Below are 18,175 nucleotides of genomic sequence, written 5' to 3'. Positions count from 1 at the left end.
TCTTGCTCACAGTTATGAAGATTTCCTTAGGACCAGGGCTCTTCCTCCTACACCGACCACCCTAACATGCGTGCTGGAGAGCATGGGGATCTGTGGATGACCCAGCACCCCCTCCAGGCTGCCTCCCAGCTGGGGCAGAGCTCCCGCCAAAGTGGACTTTTGCTGCCAGCGCAGCGCAGGTCTCCTCGTACGGTCCTCACACACCCCCCCCCCGCCCCCATCGCAGAGGCACAGATAGGAGAGAAGCACCCAAGAGGCTGCAGGAAAGAGAAGGTTTCCAGCATCAGCCAACACTGCCCCTGGGGCTGCAGGTAGACACTTGAGTGGGGGCAGGTGGCAGCACCGGGGGTCTCTGATACCCCCCCTTGGCGCACCAGGGCTGACACGTGGCCTTCCCCGGCAGCTGCTGGACAGGGGCTGGGGGACGAGCCCGGCTGCCCCAGGCGGCTGCCGGGAGTCCACCGTCAGAGTCCACTGTGGGGCGGCGCTGAGGTGGCAGCGGTCCTCACAGCTTCTTCTTCCTCACCACGGGGACGGGCACAACTTGGAAGATTTTGGCATGGTGGTCCTCGGTGTCCAGAGTCACCCAGGTGGGCCGGAAGCTGCCTTTGAAGCCAACGAATGCCATTTTCTCTGAAAAGCAGTGATGTCACATGAGCAGAAACTTCACGAGAGCATGGCTATGTGCCACCACCTTCCAGGGTTCCCCATCGCCATTCCCCTGCCCCCACCAGGCACCCCCTCCTCTAGCCACACTGGACTGTCCCCCTCCGGGAAGAGCTTTGTGGCCGGTTACTGGTGGTACCCGGCATTGGTTTGTACGGGGCACACAGGGTCTCACCCGAGCCTCCCAGCCACCTGTGCAGAGTGCTGGCTCTGGTTCCCACAGGAGACCTCCCAGGAACCCCAGCCACCTTTGAGCTGACCCTACAATTAGCAGCGAGTCTCTGAAGCCCAGTGTCCCTATCTGTCAAATAATGGCATTCATCTACGAGATTTCTGCCCCAGCTCCAACATTCTGTGGCTTTAGAAGGGACTTGTGAGAAGTGGAGGAATTTGCCCAAGGGCACCGAGTAGATGGTGCAGCCCAGACCAGAACTCTAGACTCCCGAGCCCCACGCAGGGCCCTCTGTCTCACAGCTCAGAGCTCGACCCCGTCCGAGGGACTTGGGGATCCATGTCTACACTCAGGAACGGCCTGGCCTGGCAGACAGCACACACCCATCACCACTGGGAAAGTGTCCCTTGACTTATGTCACCTTTATGTTCATCAACTTTTGGCAACAGGGTCTGAATTTAAAGGACAGAGGCCCCCAAATGCTTTCAGGACCAGGCTGGAGAAGATGCTTCTATTTTCCTTGTGTTCTCTTTTGGATTGTTTGAAGGACTTTCACTGTTCCTGATTTTTCTCTGAGAGCTGCCTGGGATAAGCGTCCCATATGATAGATAGGCTGCTAGCTTTGATGTGTTTTGCAGTCAGGATGGCATGGCCACTAAGGATGGCTGGCTTTGGATTAGAAAAAATAAGGATCCAAATTCTAACCTTAAATTACTTAACTAATTCTGTTTCTTCACCTTAAGTGGAAATAACAGTACCTGTCACACAGGTTATTAATGAATAACTGAGATCGTTATTGGATGTTCAGCAAGGTGCAAGGCTGGGCATTACATGGTAACTACAATGGACATTATCATTATTATCTGGAGGGTTGCTCGGCCTCCCCTCTCGACCTCCCCCAGGACTCTCCCATCACACAGTCTGTAATGACGATAATGAAATGCTGACATTTCTGTCCTGGCTGGCTTCTTCCCTAAGGGGTCTGTGCCAGGCTTTACGGCAGAAGAGCTGTGTGACCTTGGACACGCCACATAGATTCTCATATGAGAGACTTGCCAACTGCAAAGGGCTGTACAAATGCTGGCCATCAGCTGGAAAGCTGCAGAAGACGTAGGGCCCCTGGCCGACTGGAGTAGCAGGAACTGGGTAGGAGGGTCAAACCGAGCCACTTTTCTGCTGATACTTTTTGCGGAAAAAAAGGGCCACCTGCTGAGTCGTTAGGTGAGCAACTCGAGCAGTTTCCTTCCGGTGTCCGGTCACAAGTTGGAATGCTGTTGCTGCGGGGCTGGGATGGTGACGAGGTGGCCTCTTGCCCACACACACCTGCAGACCACTAGTTGTGTTGAGGATTCTGAGACCCCACCCAGGTTTGGGGGGAAAGTGGTCTGGTCTCAGCAGCGGGTAGCAGCAGCCTGCGTACCGGGCATCTGGATTCACGGTCAGGGTAAGGCCCCGTCCACACCCCTTACCTTTCAGTTTGAGGCCCTTGTCTGCCCCGAGCTTTTCCAGCACTCGAGTCCACGGGCCTCTGGAGATGTATCTTCCCTTCGATGCCATGAGAACTATGGAGCTGAGCAAGAAGGGATGGATGAGAGGACTTGACGACAAGCTGGAGTCGGGGGTTCCCTGGGAGGGATGCTGGATTGTGCCTGGTGGGACTTGAGCTAGCAGTGCCCAGAGGCCCGCCAGGGACTGGGGAAGGGCAGCCTCTCCCGCGTGCCGAGCTGACCGGCTCTTTCTACGGGATGACCCACATCCTGCGCACCCTCCCACACATCTGGCTGCAGTTGGTGCCCGTGGCCTTCTCTGCGCCTGCTCTCAGCTCACTGCTGCTCCCTGGCTGTCCCCACAGGGGACACAGCAGGTACGCAGAGCACACCATCTGGGGGCCAGCGCCTATGCCGGGGCCGGGCACCCAAACGGCTGCAGCACGCATCTCTTAACTTAAGTATGCGAACCCTGTTTGAGCAGGACTGGATGGAGACATGGTGCCGGAAGAAGCCAGAGTGCGGAGTCACCCGGTGCTCAGCGGAGGGTTAACCACTTAGGTTCACATCCTCCCTCTCCGCTCAGGCAGGACGGTCTAACTGTTCCATTTTACAAAGGGGGTGATGGAGGCAAATAGTTACCGAGTATCTGAGAGGACCTGCCAAAGGGGAAGCCGTGCCTGGGCGGAGGCAGAGGCCTGGAGCAATGGGCGTGCCCAGCCTGAAGGTCCTGACTTGCAAAAGCCCAGCTTGGGAGCAGAGAGTCTCTATTCCCCTGCCCTGGTTGCATTCAGGCCAAAATGCTGGGAAAACAGCCGTCGTCATGGGGGCAGACTCAGCCTGCTGGACCAGACGGCAGGAAGTGCACACCTCCCCCAGGAATAGAAACAGGGGCAGAGGCCCGACTGGGGCTTCTAGTTTGCAGCTCAGAGGAATCCTGTAACCACAGACCAGAGTCCAGACATGGAAAAACTGTATAGGATTCTGGAAGCCGTTGTTACCCCCATTTGTGTCCCATTGGGAGCGGAAGGCAAGCTCTTAAAATGCAAAGAGCTTGTGTGCAGGAGGGGCAGAGGGGAAGGGAGCTGGGACTGCATCTGGCTCTTCAGGAAAGCAGAGGGATTGGTGGCTGTTAGGAGACAGGGAGCATCGCAAACACATCCTCAGCTTTGGATTCGGGCTCTGTTCCCGTTCAGAAGAAAAGCTAACATCCCTTTGGCTCAGTTAAGCCTTCTTGCTGGGCTGGACTCAGACAAAGGTCATGCCCTCCAGACGGGGCTCCCAGAAGCGGGACAGGGAGACAGAGCTTCTCATGCGCCCAGCCTCCTGACAGCACCCAGAAGCTGCCTGCACACTTCAGGTGTCCCTCTCTGTCTCATATGGGCATCTCATGCCCTCCAAGCCCCTGACCTGTCAGCACGGAGGTCCCCACGGGGTGGCTGGGCAGAGAGCCCCTGAAAACCATCCCTGAAGGTTCGAGTGTGAGCAGCGGCCTCCTTCTTTCCCTGGGACCCTGGGGCAAGGCTGGCCCTGTGGAGGGGGTGGGAAAGGGGGGCGGCCTGGCTTGGGCCTGCGGTGACAGTGGGGCAGGACCTGCCTTGCCCCATCCCCTGCCGCTTTCCCGGAGGTCAGAGCGGGGTCTGGTGGTACCCAATTCCTGTCTGGGTACCCAGTGCCAACCCAGGGCACGGCTCACACCAGGTACTTGGCAAGATGCACCAGGGCTGCAGCACGGGCTGAAAGCAGCCCTGCATGGGGTAGCCCCACGCCTCTCACCCCTGGTTCTAAACAGAGCAGCTCTGCATTTCAGTTTCTTATTCCAGGCTTCTGCATCCTGTTTCATTTCCAGAAAAAGTCCTTTGGCCTCAAAAGGCATGAAAACTAAAAATCTCTAGATGATCATGTATTTCCCCAAATTGGCAAATCTGGTCCTTCTGTATGAATCTGCATGTGAAAATGTCATGCTAAAGAAGCTTGTGATGGGGGAAGAGAGTGGAGACCAAAGGTGGTTAAGCGAAACCCCATTCTTTGGAATCTCACATAGCGTCTAGTTCAAGTCACGCCCATCATGCGGCATCTCGGAAGTACATTTGTTTTCGTCAATAAATATTTACCAAGCACCTCCTATATGACAGGTACCACGTTAAGCACTTAGACTGTCTGCTGTGCCAGGTTGTGGCTTTGGAGTGAATTCTCCACCCATTATACTAGGAATGTAAATATGAGTTAGATATGGTCCCCACATCAAGAAGTCCATACCCTAGATGGGGGAGTAGATATGTCCACTGGTCCTATGGGGTGCGGGGGGTAGGTAGAGCTTTTTGGTTGGATTGGAAGAGACCTCACCAAAGAGGTGATATGTGAGTTAGATTTGGAAGGTGGAGGGGGAATTACCAAAGATTTCTAGGAAGGGGACAGGAGATACATGTATTTAAGAAGCTCAACCCCCCCAGTATGGTGGGTGGATTCGAGAGGGGGAGGCTGGACAAGGGAGCCTGCTGGGTGACTGCCGACAGTGTGGGTGGCAGACAGGGAGGCCCCAGACAGAGCAGCGATGCAGAGGATGCCGCAGGATAACTAGCAGGAGAGCAACGATGCAGGTAGAGTTGACAGGATGTGGTTATAGAGCGTGGTGGTGGCGCAACAGAAGAAAGACAAGAGCCCAGCATGATGCCCAGACTCGAGGGTTTTTCCCACCGAAACGTGGAAAAGAGGAGTGACTGGTTTGGGGGATTAAAAAAAAAAAAAAAAAAGAAAAGAAATGATGAGAATTCAGTTCCATAGGAGACATCCCGGTGGCATGGTCCAGGTAGCAGTTGGATTAAAAGTATCTGGTGTTTCCGAGGGAGATCTGGGCTGGAGATTCTCAAGAGCCACCAGCATTTGGATCATACTGAAAGTGTGGGAGGGGATGAGCTCATGCCGCGAGAGTGGGTCGTGATGGGGGCACAGGGCCGGGGCAGGCTTCCCATTTGTAGCTGGGTAGACCGTCCGCCTCAGCCTGACCTACATGCACCGCGGCCCTGGCTCCAAAGGCAGAGGCACCAGGCAGGGAAGCTTCCCAGCCAGCACCCATGATGTGTGGGCAGACCGTGGGCACTCCCCAAGCCTTCTCAGACCGGACTGTGCTGAAGGTCTCAGGGACAGGGAGGGGGACTCGGGCAGGGGTCTGCGGCGCCGTCGGCCAGTTCCCGAAGCAGAGGTGCACACTCACTTGTCGGGGATGGCCAGCACGTAACTGAAGAGCTGCCACGGGATGCCCTGCAGGGTGGCGGTCCTGAAGCTGGCTTGGCTCAACACGTGCCCTTGTCTCCCATCAATTACCACCACCTGGATGCCATCCTCCGCGCTCGGGTACTTCTTCCCATCCACCTGCAGACAACAAGCAGCACACAGTGTGATGCAGGGGTTCCCAAAGGCAGCAGAGCCCCGAGGTTCTCCTGCCCCGGGGGGTTCCCACGCAGACTCTGAAGACAGAGGTCGCCGGTGCGGCTCTTCAAAGCATAAAACTCACTTCAGTCAGTTCCTTGCAAACCTCCGTAGTGGGCTGAGTGATGGCCTCCCCCAAAGATACATCTACTGCAACCTGTGAAAGTGACCTTATTTGGAACTAGGGCCTTTGCAGAGGTAATTAAGTTAAGGATCTTGAGATGAGGTCATCCTGGATTTCAGATGGGCCCTAAATCCAGTGGCAGATGTCCTTATAAGGACTAGGCAGAGGGAGGTGTAAGACTCAGACACATGGGGGAGAGACCATGTGAGACAGAGGCAGAGGTTGGAGGGACGCAGCTACAGCCAAGGAACATCCAGGGCTGCCGGCAGCACCAGAGGCTAGAAGAGGCCTGGAACGGACCCTCCCTCAGAGCCTCCAGGGGGAACCAACCCCGCCAGCGCCTTGACTTGGGACTTCTGGCTTGTGAACTGTGAGAGGATAAGTTTCTGTTGTTTTAAGCCACCGGGTTTGCGGTCATTTGTGACAAGAGCCCTAGGAAACTAACACCACGTCTCAGTGAGCAAAGCCCCTCTGGGCTGGGGTGAGGGTTGCTTACTTCGATGTAGGCAAAGTCGTTCAGAAGGTGGAAGAAGCGCTGCTTGGCACTTTCCATCTTCACCTCCAGGAAGTGGTCCTTGGTCTTCTGGAAAATAAACAAAACCCAGTGCGGTTGTCAGGTTTGTGGAGTCAAGTGCACGGCCCGATGGGTGATCAGCCCCCTCACCGCCCCGTACACCTGGTCACGGGAAACGGTCTGAGGAGCGCAGCAGATGCCTGGAGGGGACCCTGGTGGGGTCTGGGCCCCCTCGGAAGGCCTGGGCTCGCTGTCGGCCACTCACCAGCTGAGAACCAAAGAGCTTCTTGGGCATCGGCACGTCCACGACGGCCTTCTCCGCGAACTTGGGGTAGGCTGTGGCCGCGCAGTTGCTGACGCCGGCGTTCTTTGGGATCAGAGCTTTAATCTTTATTCTCTCACAGCCTTTCACGGAGCAGAAGGCGAACTTCTCTCTCTCGTTCTGAGCTTTCAGCTTCAGGAAAAGCAGCCTGCGCACAGGAGCAGAGCGGGGTGGTTCCCTCCGGTGTCCACAGCCTCCTCTTCCTCCCCCTCCTCCCCCACCCCACCTCTCCCAAAGGCATTTACCCAGAACTACGTGCCGGCCACAGTGATTAGAGCCGGTGGGCCCTACAAAATGGATCTGTGTCTACCACAAGGTTTTTTGTGTTTTGTTTCTAATTTTATTTATTTTTGGCTGCGTTGGGTCTTCGTTGCTGCGCGTGGGCTTTCTCTAGTTGCGGCGAGCGGGGGCTACTCTTCGCTGCAGTGCGTGGGCTTCTCATTGCAGTGGCTTCTCTTGTTGCAGAGCACGAGCTCTAGGTGCATGGGCTTCAGTAGTTGTGGCATGCGAGCTCAGTAGTTGTGGTTCGCGGGCTTAGTTACTCTGCGGCATGTGGGATCTTCCCGGACCAGGGCTCGAACCCATGTACCCTGCATTGGCAGGTGGATTCTTAACCACTACGCTACCGGGGAAGTCCTACCACAAGGTTTTATGTGGTTGGAGAAATTAAAAACAAATGCATTGAAGAAAAAGCTAACACTGACACTTTTCATTTTCTGAGCACGTACTCTATGCCACGCTATGCGCATGCTGTAAACTGACATATTATCTCATTTAATCCTCAGACAGTCCAGTCCAGCAGGCACTGTTATCATCCCAATTTCTCAGATCCCAACGGCTCAGAGAAGTGAAGTGACTTGCCAGGACCACACAGCACAAAGGGGACAGAGCTGGGATTTTCCATCCCAACCCTGTGCCTGGTGAGGAAAATGCTCACCAAGGGAACGTGTGTGAATGTGAGGAGAAAGAGGGAAGCAGAACTGGGCGGGCCATCTGGTCCCTAGGGCTTGGCTGTTTTCAGCACAGGAGCCCAGGAAGCCCAGCTGGGATGACTTCCTGAAGATGCCTTGCTTCCCTCTGAGGAACACCTCCACTTTGTTTGAGTTCACTTGAGTGGCTTTACGTTTCTTGACATCAAGCCACCCCTGAATAGAATAGTGTTCATATGGAAGAACTGCTGGGGGAATCTATGCTCCGGCTGAGAACAGAGCTTCTTCCTCTGCATTCCATGCTCTGCATGGGGCGGGGGAAGCTTTGAGCTGCTTAGGAGGAAGGCAGTTCAGTGCTGCCTGTCATCATTTCTCCACCAGAGGCTCCCACACAAGGTCAGAAACCACCCGAGGGGACAAGGTCATGAGCAAAATCCCAGAAAGAGACCCAGAGACTGTTCCTAGGGCCTCTGCACAAGACTATCAGTATTCAGGTTTCCCCGCTGCCATGGTATATCAAATTATCCAAACTGGAGGGCCCTAGAAGACCATCTAGCTTCCACTCCTTATTTTCCAGACAGCAGCTGCCCTCTCTAACCCTCACCTTCGACATGCATGTGTCCTAGTCAGCTGGAGTGGGAGGCCCTGGCATCAGTAAGCCTGGGCTCAAATCCTGGCTGTGACCAGGTGGTATTTCAGAGCAGCCCTACTGACGGCCGTGCACCTGAATACTACACTTATGTATAGCTTAGCAGTACCTCGCTTAGGTGGCATCTAGCAAACTCCAGGACACAGATGAAATCACCTGAGTGGTTTTTTTTTTAACCTCGAAGGATTTACAGAGGTGATTCAGGGTGTGAAATATATTTCACACTTCGGGACCCCTTCACTTGTAGCCTACTTACTTTTTATTTTACCCCCAATTATAACAAGCTGGTTATCAAGTGTCGTAGGCCATAGCAGAATAGAAGGTAGCCATTGAAAGCAGGTGCTCTGAACGTGAGTAAGAAAGAGCAACACATTTATAAGGCAGAAAGATCATGAAAACAGCCCTAAGAATTCAAAAAGCCCAAGAGTTTGGGTTTTTGCACAGGCAACAGACATCCTGTAACCCATCTCATAGTCCCTAAGGCTATCATTGAATTAAAGCACAGCATAATAATCAATAGGTATGATGACTGACTAAGCTACCAACAAAAAGGTTGAATTAAGCAGCAAAATCTGCTTAAAAGGGAAAAATCGCAAATTTGTAAATGTGTTGATCAAAAAGGTTCAACTTGTTTAGTGGCCGTTTCCGTTTGAAAAATTCACACCTTTGCAACATCCCAATTCTCACGATCCTATCGATAAAAGAAGAAATTATGCACAGGTGGTGCTATGAAGACTTTTACCTTATTACCATTTCTAAAATCATAATGTTGATCGTTTCCGCTGTTGTATGAAGGACATTTAATTCCCCCTCTGGTTTTCACATGGAAGGGTTTTTCTAAACACCCCTGGACCCGGCCCATCCCCTCACTGGCGTCTTCCCGGGGGAAGTGGAGTGACTCGTGTGGTTGCTGGATGGGGGTACATAGGTCAGCCCACAGAGAGGCGGACTCTGGTCTGCTCCCCCTGCACCCTAAGTTTTGGGAGTTGGGCTCTGAGTGGGGAGCCCCCCCGGTTGCTCAGGGCTGCCTGGGACTGGGTAGGTGCACCCGGGGACAGCACTGGGAAGATCTGTTCCCCAGCAGCTCCGTCATCAGTAGGACAGACAGTTCCTTCTTCACCTGCTGCCGTGCTCCACCACTGGCTTAGAACTGATGTGCGAAGAGGGGTGCTACTTGCTGCTTCCCCTAAACCCCAACATTTTTACTTACGCTTCTGACTTTCAAATTTGAATTTTCCTTTAATCAAACCGATAAAGCCCTACCTTTATAGATATTTCTAAGCATCTTCTATCTATCTCATTATCCTTGATTCCACTACAAGAATGGAAAAAATGACCGTAAAACAATCCTTTACCCTTAGTCCCCGGAGGGCTGGCTAACAACAGCTTCACCGCTTTGGAGACGTGCTGGCATTCTGCAGATGTTAGAATACTCTCTTTTTAGGGGAGGCGACCAAATAGCTCACTGTCTCCGGGAACAGTACTCTGTCCCCATTGGATCCCTGCTGAATAGAACCTAGTGCAGTTCAGCAAAAGGGGGAGGATTTTGGTTACAGGTAGGTGTGAGCTCAAAACTAGCCATGCCAAGTTTGTGCGGTGTCCCCGGAGCAAGTCATTCCTATTTATCCTGTGCCTTCTTTGACCCTCTCTAATTTTTTTTTTTTTTTTTTGGCCGCACTGCGCGGCACGCAGGATCTTAGTTCCCCAACTGGGGCTCAAACCTGTGCCCTCTGCAGTGGAAGCGGGGAGTCTCAACCACTGGACCACCGGGGAAGTCCCTGCCCATCTCTGAATTAGGGATAATATCATCTGCTCCGACTGAGTTGTATGGAATTGAGGTCCTGTACCACATTTTCTCAGTTCTAAGATTCACTGCTTTCACTTTTTTTCCCCTGAAATAGGAATATTCACTACAATCCATGTGTATATTAATAGAGTGCTTATTTTACTCCCAAAGCGTCACAGCTTTTAAAATGTCATTGGTGGACGGCCCAAACTGCCTGAGAATAGAAGTGCCTAGGAAAGGATCCTACATTAACCGGCACCAACTGCATGGCAGGTCTGAGGATTATTGGAAAGGCCGGGGGACAGCATGAGAATGACCGCTTTCCTGCAGCCAAGAGGGGGCTCCTACCCCGAGTCCTCGTCCCAGTAATAGTGGCTCTTGCCAGGGTAGCTTTGCTCCACTTTGTCCATCTGCAAGGTCCTCACGAAGATGCCCGTCTTGGACGTTTGCTTCAGCAGGCGATTGTGAACATCTGAGAGGATAGAAAAGGTGGTGCCCCGGGGGTAGCAGAGCCCCACTCGGATCCAGTCGCCCCTAGAACCGGAAGTGCAGGCAGGTTAACAAGCGAGGATGTCCAGGCCACAGGGCCTCCTCGGTGTGCCTTGGCCAGAGACCAAAGCATTCTCCACCAAGTGGCACTTCCACTTTTCAGTGGGAATTTTTGAAAGAAGGCTTGCTGTTGGTAATGACTGCGTCACAAAGTGTTAAGGAGAGAGGGAGAAACGGTGACCGCAGTGAATGAGAGGGATCATTGCAATGGGTCGGTGGGGCGTCCCCAGGGCCTGCATTGGGTGCTCTATGTGGATCGTTGGCTCGGGGCGGGGGGGGGGGGGGGGGGCGGAAATGAACGTTCTTTCAGTAGGGCTGGAGTGAAAGAGCCAGGATCTGTAAGACCTGGATTCAGCCCCTTCCTGGTCCAGCCTGACTGTGGGGCCCATTTCAACTCTTTGGGTATCATTTTCTGCAACTGATAAGTGTCTGTCTCACGGGACTACTGTGACAAGTTAATGATGTGCATAGAAAATACGTGAACGTAAATACATGAAGCTCTCTCCAGATGCCCTCAGCTTAATCCCTCTAACTCGCAGAGCCTTGTTCCCGCCCCCTTCCCCCACATAAAATGGTAACAAGAGCCACCAGGGATTTCTGACCATATACTGAGCCCTTCATAAAGCCAGGTCCTGGGTGAAACGCCTGCCAAACACTGTCCCACTCGATCCCCATTGCAGTTCTGCAGAGTAAGACTATCCCCATCTCCTAGATGAAGGAACTAAGGTTCCCAGGGGTGAGATGCCCTGCCCGAGGTCACCCATGCCCAGAACGAGGGCTCAGCCCAGGTCTTCTGATTCTTAACCACCGAGTGGAGTCACGTCTAGATCCATTCTCGTGCAGGGATGGCGTGGGCGAGCCTGAGGGTCTGTGAGCGGGAAGCCCGGGGCTTTGCAACGAGGCATCGTTACCACTGCTGCTTTGAGCTCAGCCAGAGCAGCTGTCCCCATGTCACACTGCTCCTGGCCAGGCACCCACTCACTTGTTGAAGTTGATGAGCCAGATGGTGAGCTCGGCAGGGGCCGTCTGGTCCCAGTGGATGGTGTAGCCCTTCCGCAGGGTGATGACTGGCTGGTACTGCTGGTAGTGGGTGCTCCTGGTCAGGGCCCCCTCCAGGTAGAGAGGGTGGCTGGGGAAGTCATTCTTGATGATCTTCATTCGCAGATTACTGGTCTTGTAGGCCTGAATGTACATCTTTTAAAGCCCAGAGAGGAAACACACAACGAGGCAATGACAAGGGATTATTCCAAGAGCGTCTGGTTAGCATCTGACTACAGACTACACTTTCAAAAGCACTTTCTCTTCACAGAGCCCTTTTTAGAAAGCTTGAATGAAAGAAGGCCAAATAAGGGGGCATCTCTTTCTGCTGGTGAATGCAGCCTGAGCCGTACCGTGCAATCCAGCTAATGCTTTCTGTACATCTTCAAAAAAAGTGTAGAGGAGAGACCAGTGTAAACTTGAGGGGAGTCGGCTTAATAGTCAGTGAATTTTGGAAGAGGAGGGGTATCAGGAAGGAGGAGGAAGGGAGAGAGTTTTATTACACTTCTGCTGCAAATGCAACTCCCCTTTAACCGGCTGCTGTCCTGTCTGTATCTGAGAAAGAGCCTGATGTGTTGCCTACTTCTCCCTCTGATTCTCAGTGTCTGGCCTGTGTGGCCAGTCCATGTGGCTATCAGTGCACGTCGGGGGATGAATGGCATCTCATTTCAGAGACAAATATGAAAGCAAGACTGTCAGCACTGAGTCCAAGGGACAAAACAAAAGAGCCTGGATGATTTGGGCCACCCTTGGTTTAAAACACTGTGTCCTGATAGAGAACAGACCTGTGGTTGCCAAGGGGAAGGGAGGGAGGGAGAAGGATGAACTGGGAGTTTGGGGTTGGCAGACGCAAACTATTATATTTAGAATAGATAAACAACAAGGTCCTACTGTATAGCACGGGGAAGTATATTCAATATCCTGTGATAAACCATAATGGAAAAGAATATAAAAACAAGAATGTCTGTATGTGTATAACTGAGTCATTTTGCTGTACAGCAGAGATTGGCACAGCATTGGAAATCAACTCTACTTCAATAAAAAATTCGTTTAAAAAAAAAAAAACACTGTGTCCTGTTTTAGGACCTGTCCCATTTCATTAGGTGACATCCCTGTAGCTGTGGCCAAGAGAGACCATCGCATCAAGATGCAATAACGTTGTACCTTTGGAAAGAAGGGGTTATCTTCCTCTCTAGTTGTATCACATATAAAATGGGAAGAGAAACTTCAACCCTGCCCTAGTATGGCGTTGTCATGGGTATAAGAATTTAAAGGTATAGTAAAGCCTTTTGTAAGCTGCAAAGTGGAGGGAGGAGATTATTAATAATAATTCACCAGCAGCCAGGTATGGTAACCTCCAAGCTCTCACTAACAATCAGCCCTTTTCGGCAGAAAATAAGCAATGTATCAGAAAGAAAGGGTGGGAGGGAAGCTCAAGATCAAGGCTCCACATGGGATGTCTCACCCTTGAATCAGGGATGCTATAATGCCCGCAGTGTGCCTGCAAGCCTTAAGGGTTTGGTCAGCCTTTAGTTATTCAGGTCATGACCCTAATCTGTCAGCTCCTTCTGACTCTACTTCCCTTCTTATCTGCCCTAGACCATCAGGTCAACCACTCGCTCCCGTAGCATCAAATCCCTTGCCCTGCCCACCCATCCAGACGCCTCGGCCTGGATCATTCCACGGGTCCACCTCCTCTGCAGCCAGGGAGAACGGCGCCCCTTCCATGCTCCGTCTGCAGTCTCCACTGGGTTTGCAGCACCACCTGGCACTCCTTCCACACGCCTCTGTCAGCATTTTCCAGTCTCCACGGCACCTCTTCCCAACCTGATCGCTCTTTGCAGGCCCCCCGGCTCAGGCCCACTCTCTGCCCTCTCAGTGCATGACCTCCCCTTCTACTGTGGAAAGAAATACCCTGGACCTCCCTGCCCCTGGCCCCTGCCTTCCTCTGTGGCCCCCTCCTGCTAACGCCGGCCCCTCCCACCTCCGCTGGCACCTGCTCCCAGCACGGCCCCGCCTCCAGGGGCCCACCTCGCCCCCCATGGCCCTTCCCCTTCACTGGCACTAGCCCCCTGCCCCATCCCTCCCCAGACCCGAAATCACTTTTAGCTCTTTTCTCTTTTTTGGGGGGCCGTGCCTCGGGGCTTGTGGGATTTGAGTTCCCTGAGGGATCGAACCCAGGCCCCCTGCAGTGAAGGCGTGGAGTCTTAACCACCAGACCACCAGGGAAGCCCCCCTTTATCTCTTTTCTAATGCCCGGGATGCTGATGCCCACAGTGGTGAGAGTAATGCCTGCCTGTGGGATGGTTGTGAGGATTCCTCATTCCTACATTTTCCTGCCCCTTCGGGGGTCACTGGGCTCATGTGCTTCCCTCCTGACCTGACAGCTCTTCGTTTCCTCGGGGGCTCTCTCCCCCTGCTTCTCTAGTCCTCAGCTATCCTTCCAAATAACATCAGTAACAACACTACAGTAACTCATGTTTTCACATTCCAGGCTCTGACTCAGCCTGCTGTCCCATGTGGCCACTGGGCACTGGAAATGTGGCCAATGTGGCTAAGGACCCAAATTTTAAATCTCATTTTAATTCATTTAAATTTCAAACCCAAAGCGGGTAAAATAGTTTTCCAGCTAAATAGTTAAACATAGCTTTATTGTTTGGGTAGGACTAGCTTTTACTTTAATTGTAGAAAATTCGAATCCAAATTGAGTGGGCTATAAGTATAAAATATGCAGGGAGTTTCCTAAGACTTAGAACAGGAAAAAAATATGAATGTAAAGTGCCTCATTAATGATTTTTTTTATACCGATTACATGTTGAGAAGGTAGTATTTTGAATATATTGAGTTTAACAAAGTATATTATTAAAATAGATTTCACCCATTTCTTCTGCCTTTCTAACGTGGCTACTAGAACATTTAAGACCACCCGGACGGCTTGCGTTGTATTTCTGGTGGAGAGGGCTGGTAAAGCACTCTATGTGCTCATTAAAAGGGTTCAACTATTATCCTTATTTTACAGATGAGGAAATTGACACTCCAAGAGTTTAGGTAACTTGCCCAAGGTCACACAGTTAGTAGGTGCCAAAGCCTGACTTCTTTTTCTAAGCATTCTGCTTACAAAGTGTTTTCACTTGGACTTTTTGAAAATCCTACTGGGTTAGCAGAAAAAGAAAGAAGAATGAAGAAGAAACCTATGTCCCTTTCTGGCCTGGCACAGAGGCAGGCATGCAGTTGGCTCTCACTCAATGCTTGTCCCGTGAGAGGGTGACTGGGGACACTGAGGACTGAGGACGTGTGCCCGGCATCCCCACCTGTGCATAGCGCCCGCTGCAGATGGCGCCTCTCCAGTCTGGAACGTTGATGCAGTCTGGGTGCCGGACCAGCCAGTTGTCGTCCTTGGTGAGGTAGGACCCAGGGTACTCGGACACGGAGCCGTCCACGTCATGGAACACTGATGTCTTGTCCCCGTCCATATCCAGCTGGTTGAACCAAGGCCCAGGCTCTCCGAAGAACACTCTGGAAGTAATCTAAACAGAGCCCAGGAATGTGAGGCTGGACCAGAAGGTGAGGGGAAGCAGCAGCTGTCGTCAGGCCAGGGCGAAGTTTCCGATTTCCAGACGTTACAAACCAGCCAAACCAAAGATGCTCTGGGGCAGCATAGGAAAGCGCATGGCTGACCTCTCGGATGGAACCAGAGAAAGAGCCAAACGTTCACTGTGCCTCAGCTCTCAGACCCAGCACGTTCTTTTGGCCTCTGCTCACTGGAGGGTTGGCTGCTGTGTGTGACCCCGGAGAGAGCTCTAATACGCGGCTCAAAACACTGCAGGGATGGGGAGGCAGGCACAGGAGTGTGTGAGTGTGTGTGTGTGTGTGTGTGAGTGTGTGTGTGTGAGAGTGTGTGTGTGTGCGTGAGTGTGTGTGTGAGTAGGTGAGTGTGTGCGTGAGAGTGTGTCTGAGTGAATGTGTGTGTGCGTGAGTGGGTGAGTGTGAGTGAATGTGTGAGAGTGTACGTGAGTGTGTGTGCACGCGTGTGTGCATGAGTGGGTGTGAGTGGGTGTGTGCGTGAGTGGGTGTATGTGGAGAGGGAATGAGGCTGAGGTGGCAGTGAATGTATGAGAAAGTACATATACATGTATAATAAACGCACACACACACGTCGCGTGGATACGTGTGAGAGAGAACGTGTGTGAGAGTGTGCGGTGTGTTTCAGGAAGACAGTCTTTCAACATGAGCCCTTGGAGATTTCCATGGCTGACCTCTTTCAGGCCCTCCGTGGCCTGAGTAAAGAAATTCAGTAACTTGAGTTTCACATCTTTTCCCTGAGGCTGCCAGGAACTGGGCAGACAGGCAAAGGGCAGGAGCAGAGAGCTGGAGGAGGAGGGGAGGTCTGGGAAAGCTGTAGCCCAGACAAAAGGCACCAGGAGCCCTGGACCTGCCTCGTCTCAAAGCGCAGCCCTTTGTCCTGACCTCCTCAGCCCCGGCTCCTAACTTGTTGGCTGCGGAGGGCTAGGAGGGAGAAATTAAACAGAGCATCTTCAGCGACGATTCCTTTGGGAATTGCTGGGGGGTTTTTTTAGATGAATTGTGCTAACTGAAGTGGCCCGGTCACCAGACTCGGTAGGTTGAACCCAAGAGCCTTGGAGGAACAGAGCCTCAGAACCTGGAGGGCAGTGGAAAGTTCCTTCTGAGGCTTGGGTGGGTTCTGAGCAGGGTGAGGGCAAGGGGGCATTTACCCAGACTTGACCTGTGGGGCAGCCTACACTTGTACTTTTCCAGTTTGGATGCAGACAGACCTGGGACGTGGCCCAGCCTGCTTGAAAGAGAATGTTCAACCCCTGCGGTGGTGGCAACGGCTCAAACTCCAGGCCCCCCAGGGACTTGTGACTCACCGCCCAAAGTCTGGGTTTGCTGGGAGCTTGCCCTGGCGCCTCGAGGACTCACCGGGACGTCCTCAAAGGCAATGCCGGTTACGTTGTTATGGGGGCAGCTCTGCCAGGCGTTGTTCAGACGGAAGGCCAGGGCGCTGGTGTGCCGGCCCTCCAGGGCTGCAAACTTGCGGAAAGTGCAGTTCTGGATGTTGATGGGGCCGTCGTAGAACTGAATTCCTCGGATCGGGAAATTCCTATGGAGTTAAGGAAGCCAGATGTCAGGCTGATTGCCATGTCGTGCCGCCACATTGTTTACACCCTCCGAGGTGGATGGTAAGAGACCTTCTGGGTAAACCATTCCTGATTCCCACCCCCAAAACTCCCCCTATAACAGGACATTATTGATGCATTAATTAATTCACTGAGAAAGCATTTATGGACACAGTAAATGTCAATAAATGATTACTCGATGAATTATTAGATGGATGGATGGATGGATGGAGAGATGGATGTCTAGCTGCTGGCTTGGGGTTTGAGAGATGGTCCTCTATACAAACATTTCCCCACATATTCCCATCCTGTGAAGAGTCATTGGATAAATACTGTAAATATTACTGGAGAGAGCCAGTATCGTGTCCCTTGGGAGGGTAGAGCCATTACTCAGTATCGCCTTGGTCTCAGTTGCTATAACAATTTAATTAGATTAAGACCCAGATGAGCTTCCTCTCTGTGAGTAAGCCTTTCGATTGGCAGTATGCTGGGTTTGGGAAACTAGGGAGAGGAAGGACACAGAATGGAAGGTGATAATGAAATGGAAAAATAGCTGCCTGGTGATGTTTCAAGCTTCCCTAGAAGGGAGGGCAGGCCCCCCTGGGAGGGCAAGACTGTGAACTGCCAGGGGACCCCAAGAAGGGCCTGATACCCCAGAAGCAGGGAAAGATGGAGGAAGAGGCAAAAGGCTTGGAGCTGGAGCTAGGAGGGGCTGGAGGAGAACTGGGGACTTGGAAATTCTGCCTTCGGCCCAGCAAGGGGGCAGAGAGCTCGAGATGCCTCTCCCCTTTGCCACGGACTCCCGAGCAGGGCGTGGGAAACAAGGGCCTAGGAGGGGCTGGCTGGGCTGATCCTTTCTGGGCCTGGCCCCAAAGCTAGGCTTGCTCATTCTTCAAGCCCAATGTTTATGCTTTTACTGGTATCTCTACTTCTGGGTCAGGGCCTTCTCCTTCCATGGTGAACATAAAGAAGAAAGGGCAGAAAGAGGGACAAGAAAGCAGAAAAAGGCAATCTATGGGGAGAAGTCACATTCCAGCTGGTCCCTATCTTCAGCGCTGAGCTCCCCTCATCAGATACGGTTCCCTGAGGAAGGGCCTGGTAGCACCAGTCTCGGCAATGCACCTTCAGCACACGGTATGCCAAGGGCTTCTGGTATTTCTGTATTTTTATATTTGTAATTGATTAATGTCATCGCCTTGAATCCTGGCTCTCATGGAGTGGCTCCACGCATTTTTCCATTTAAGGTATTTTAGGGACAGCCCGTTCTCACTAGCTCTATATTTAAACTGTGTGCTTACTTTACCCTTGGACCCCGACCCAGGCCCATACGGGATGAATCCCTCACGATCAGGACCGTGCGGTCCCAGGCTCC

At 52.6% G+C, this 18,175-nt stretch overlaps 1 protein-coding gene across 1 annotated transcript in view; it reads right to left on the bottom strand.

Annotated features, from left to right (window-relative positions):
- Positions 1-234: 234 nt before the first annotated feature.
- The window catches only part of CEMIP (cell migration inducing hyaluronidase 1), a 158,439-nt gene continuing 140,498 nt past the window's right edge, over positions 235-18,175 (bottom strand). The window contains exons 21-29 of the mRNA XM_059912330.1: positions 16,607-16,787; positions 14,977-15,192; positions 11,610-11,821; positions 10,427-10,612; positions 6,658-6,862; positions 6,375-6,461; positions 5,540-5,697; positions 2,308-2,408; positions 235-633 (exon numbers count right to left, since the gene is read on the bottom strand). Of these exons, the coding sequence (XP_059768313.1) occupies positions 506-633; positions 2,308-2,408; positions 5,540-5,697; positions 6,375-6,461; positions 6,658-6,862; positions 10,427-10,612; positions 11,610-11,821; positions 14,977-15,192; positions 16,607-16,787 (1,474 nt within the window). The 3' untranslated portion in view covers positions 235-505. The remainder of the gene's footprint in view (positions 634-2,307; positions 2,409-5,539; positions 5,698-6,374; positions 6,462-6,657; positions 6,863-10,426; positions 10,613-11,609; positions 11,822-14,976; positions 15,193-16,606; positions 16,788-18,175) is intronic.

The sequence above is a fragment of the Balaenoptera ricei genome, chromosome 2 (genome assembly GCF_028023285.1).
Source record: "Balaenoptera ricei isolate mBalRic1 chromosome 2, mBalRic1.hap2, whole genome shotgun sequence".
Lineage (NCBI taxonomy): Eukaryota > Metazoa > Chordata > Mammalia > Artiodactyla > Balaenopteridae > Balaenoptera > Balaenoptera ricei.
This window is presented reverse-complemented; position numbering and strand designations above follow the sequence as displayed.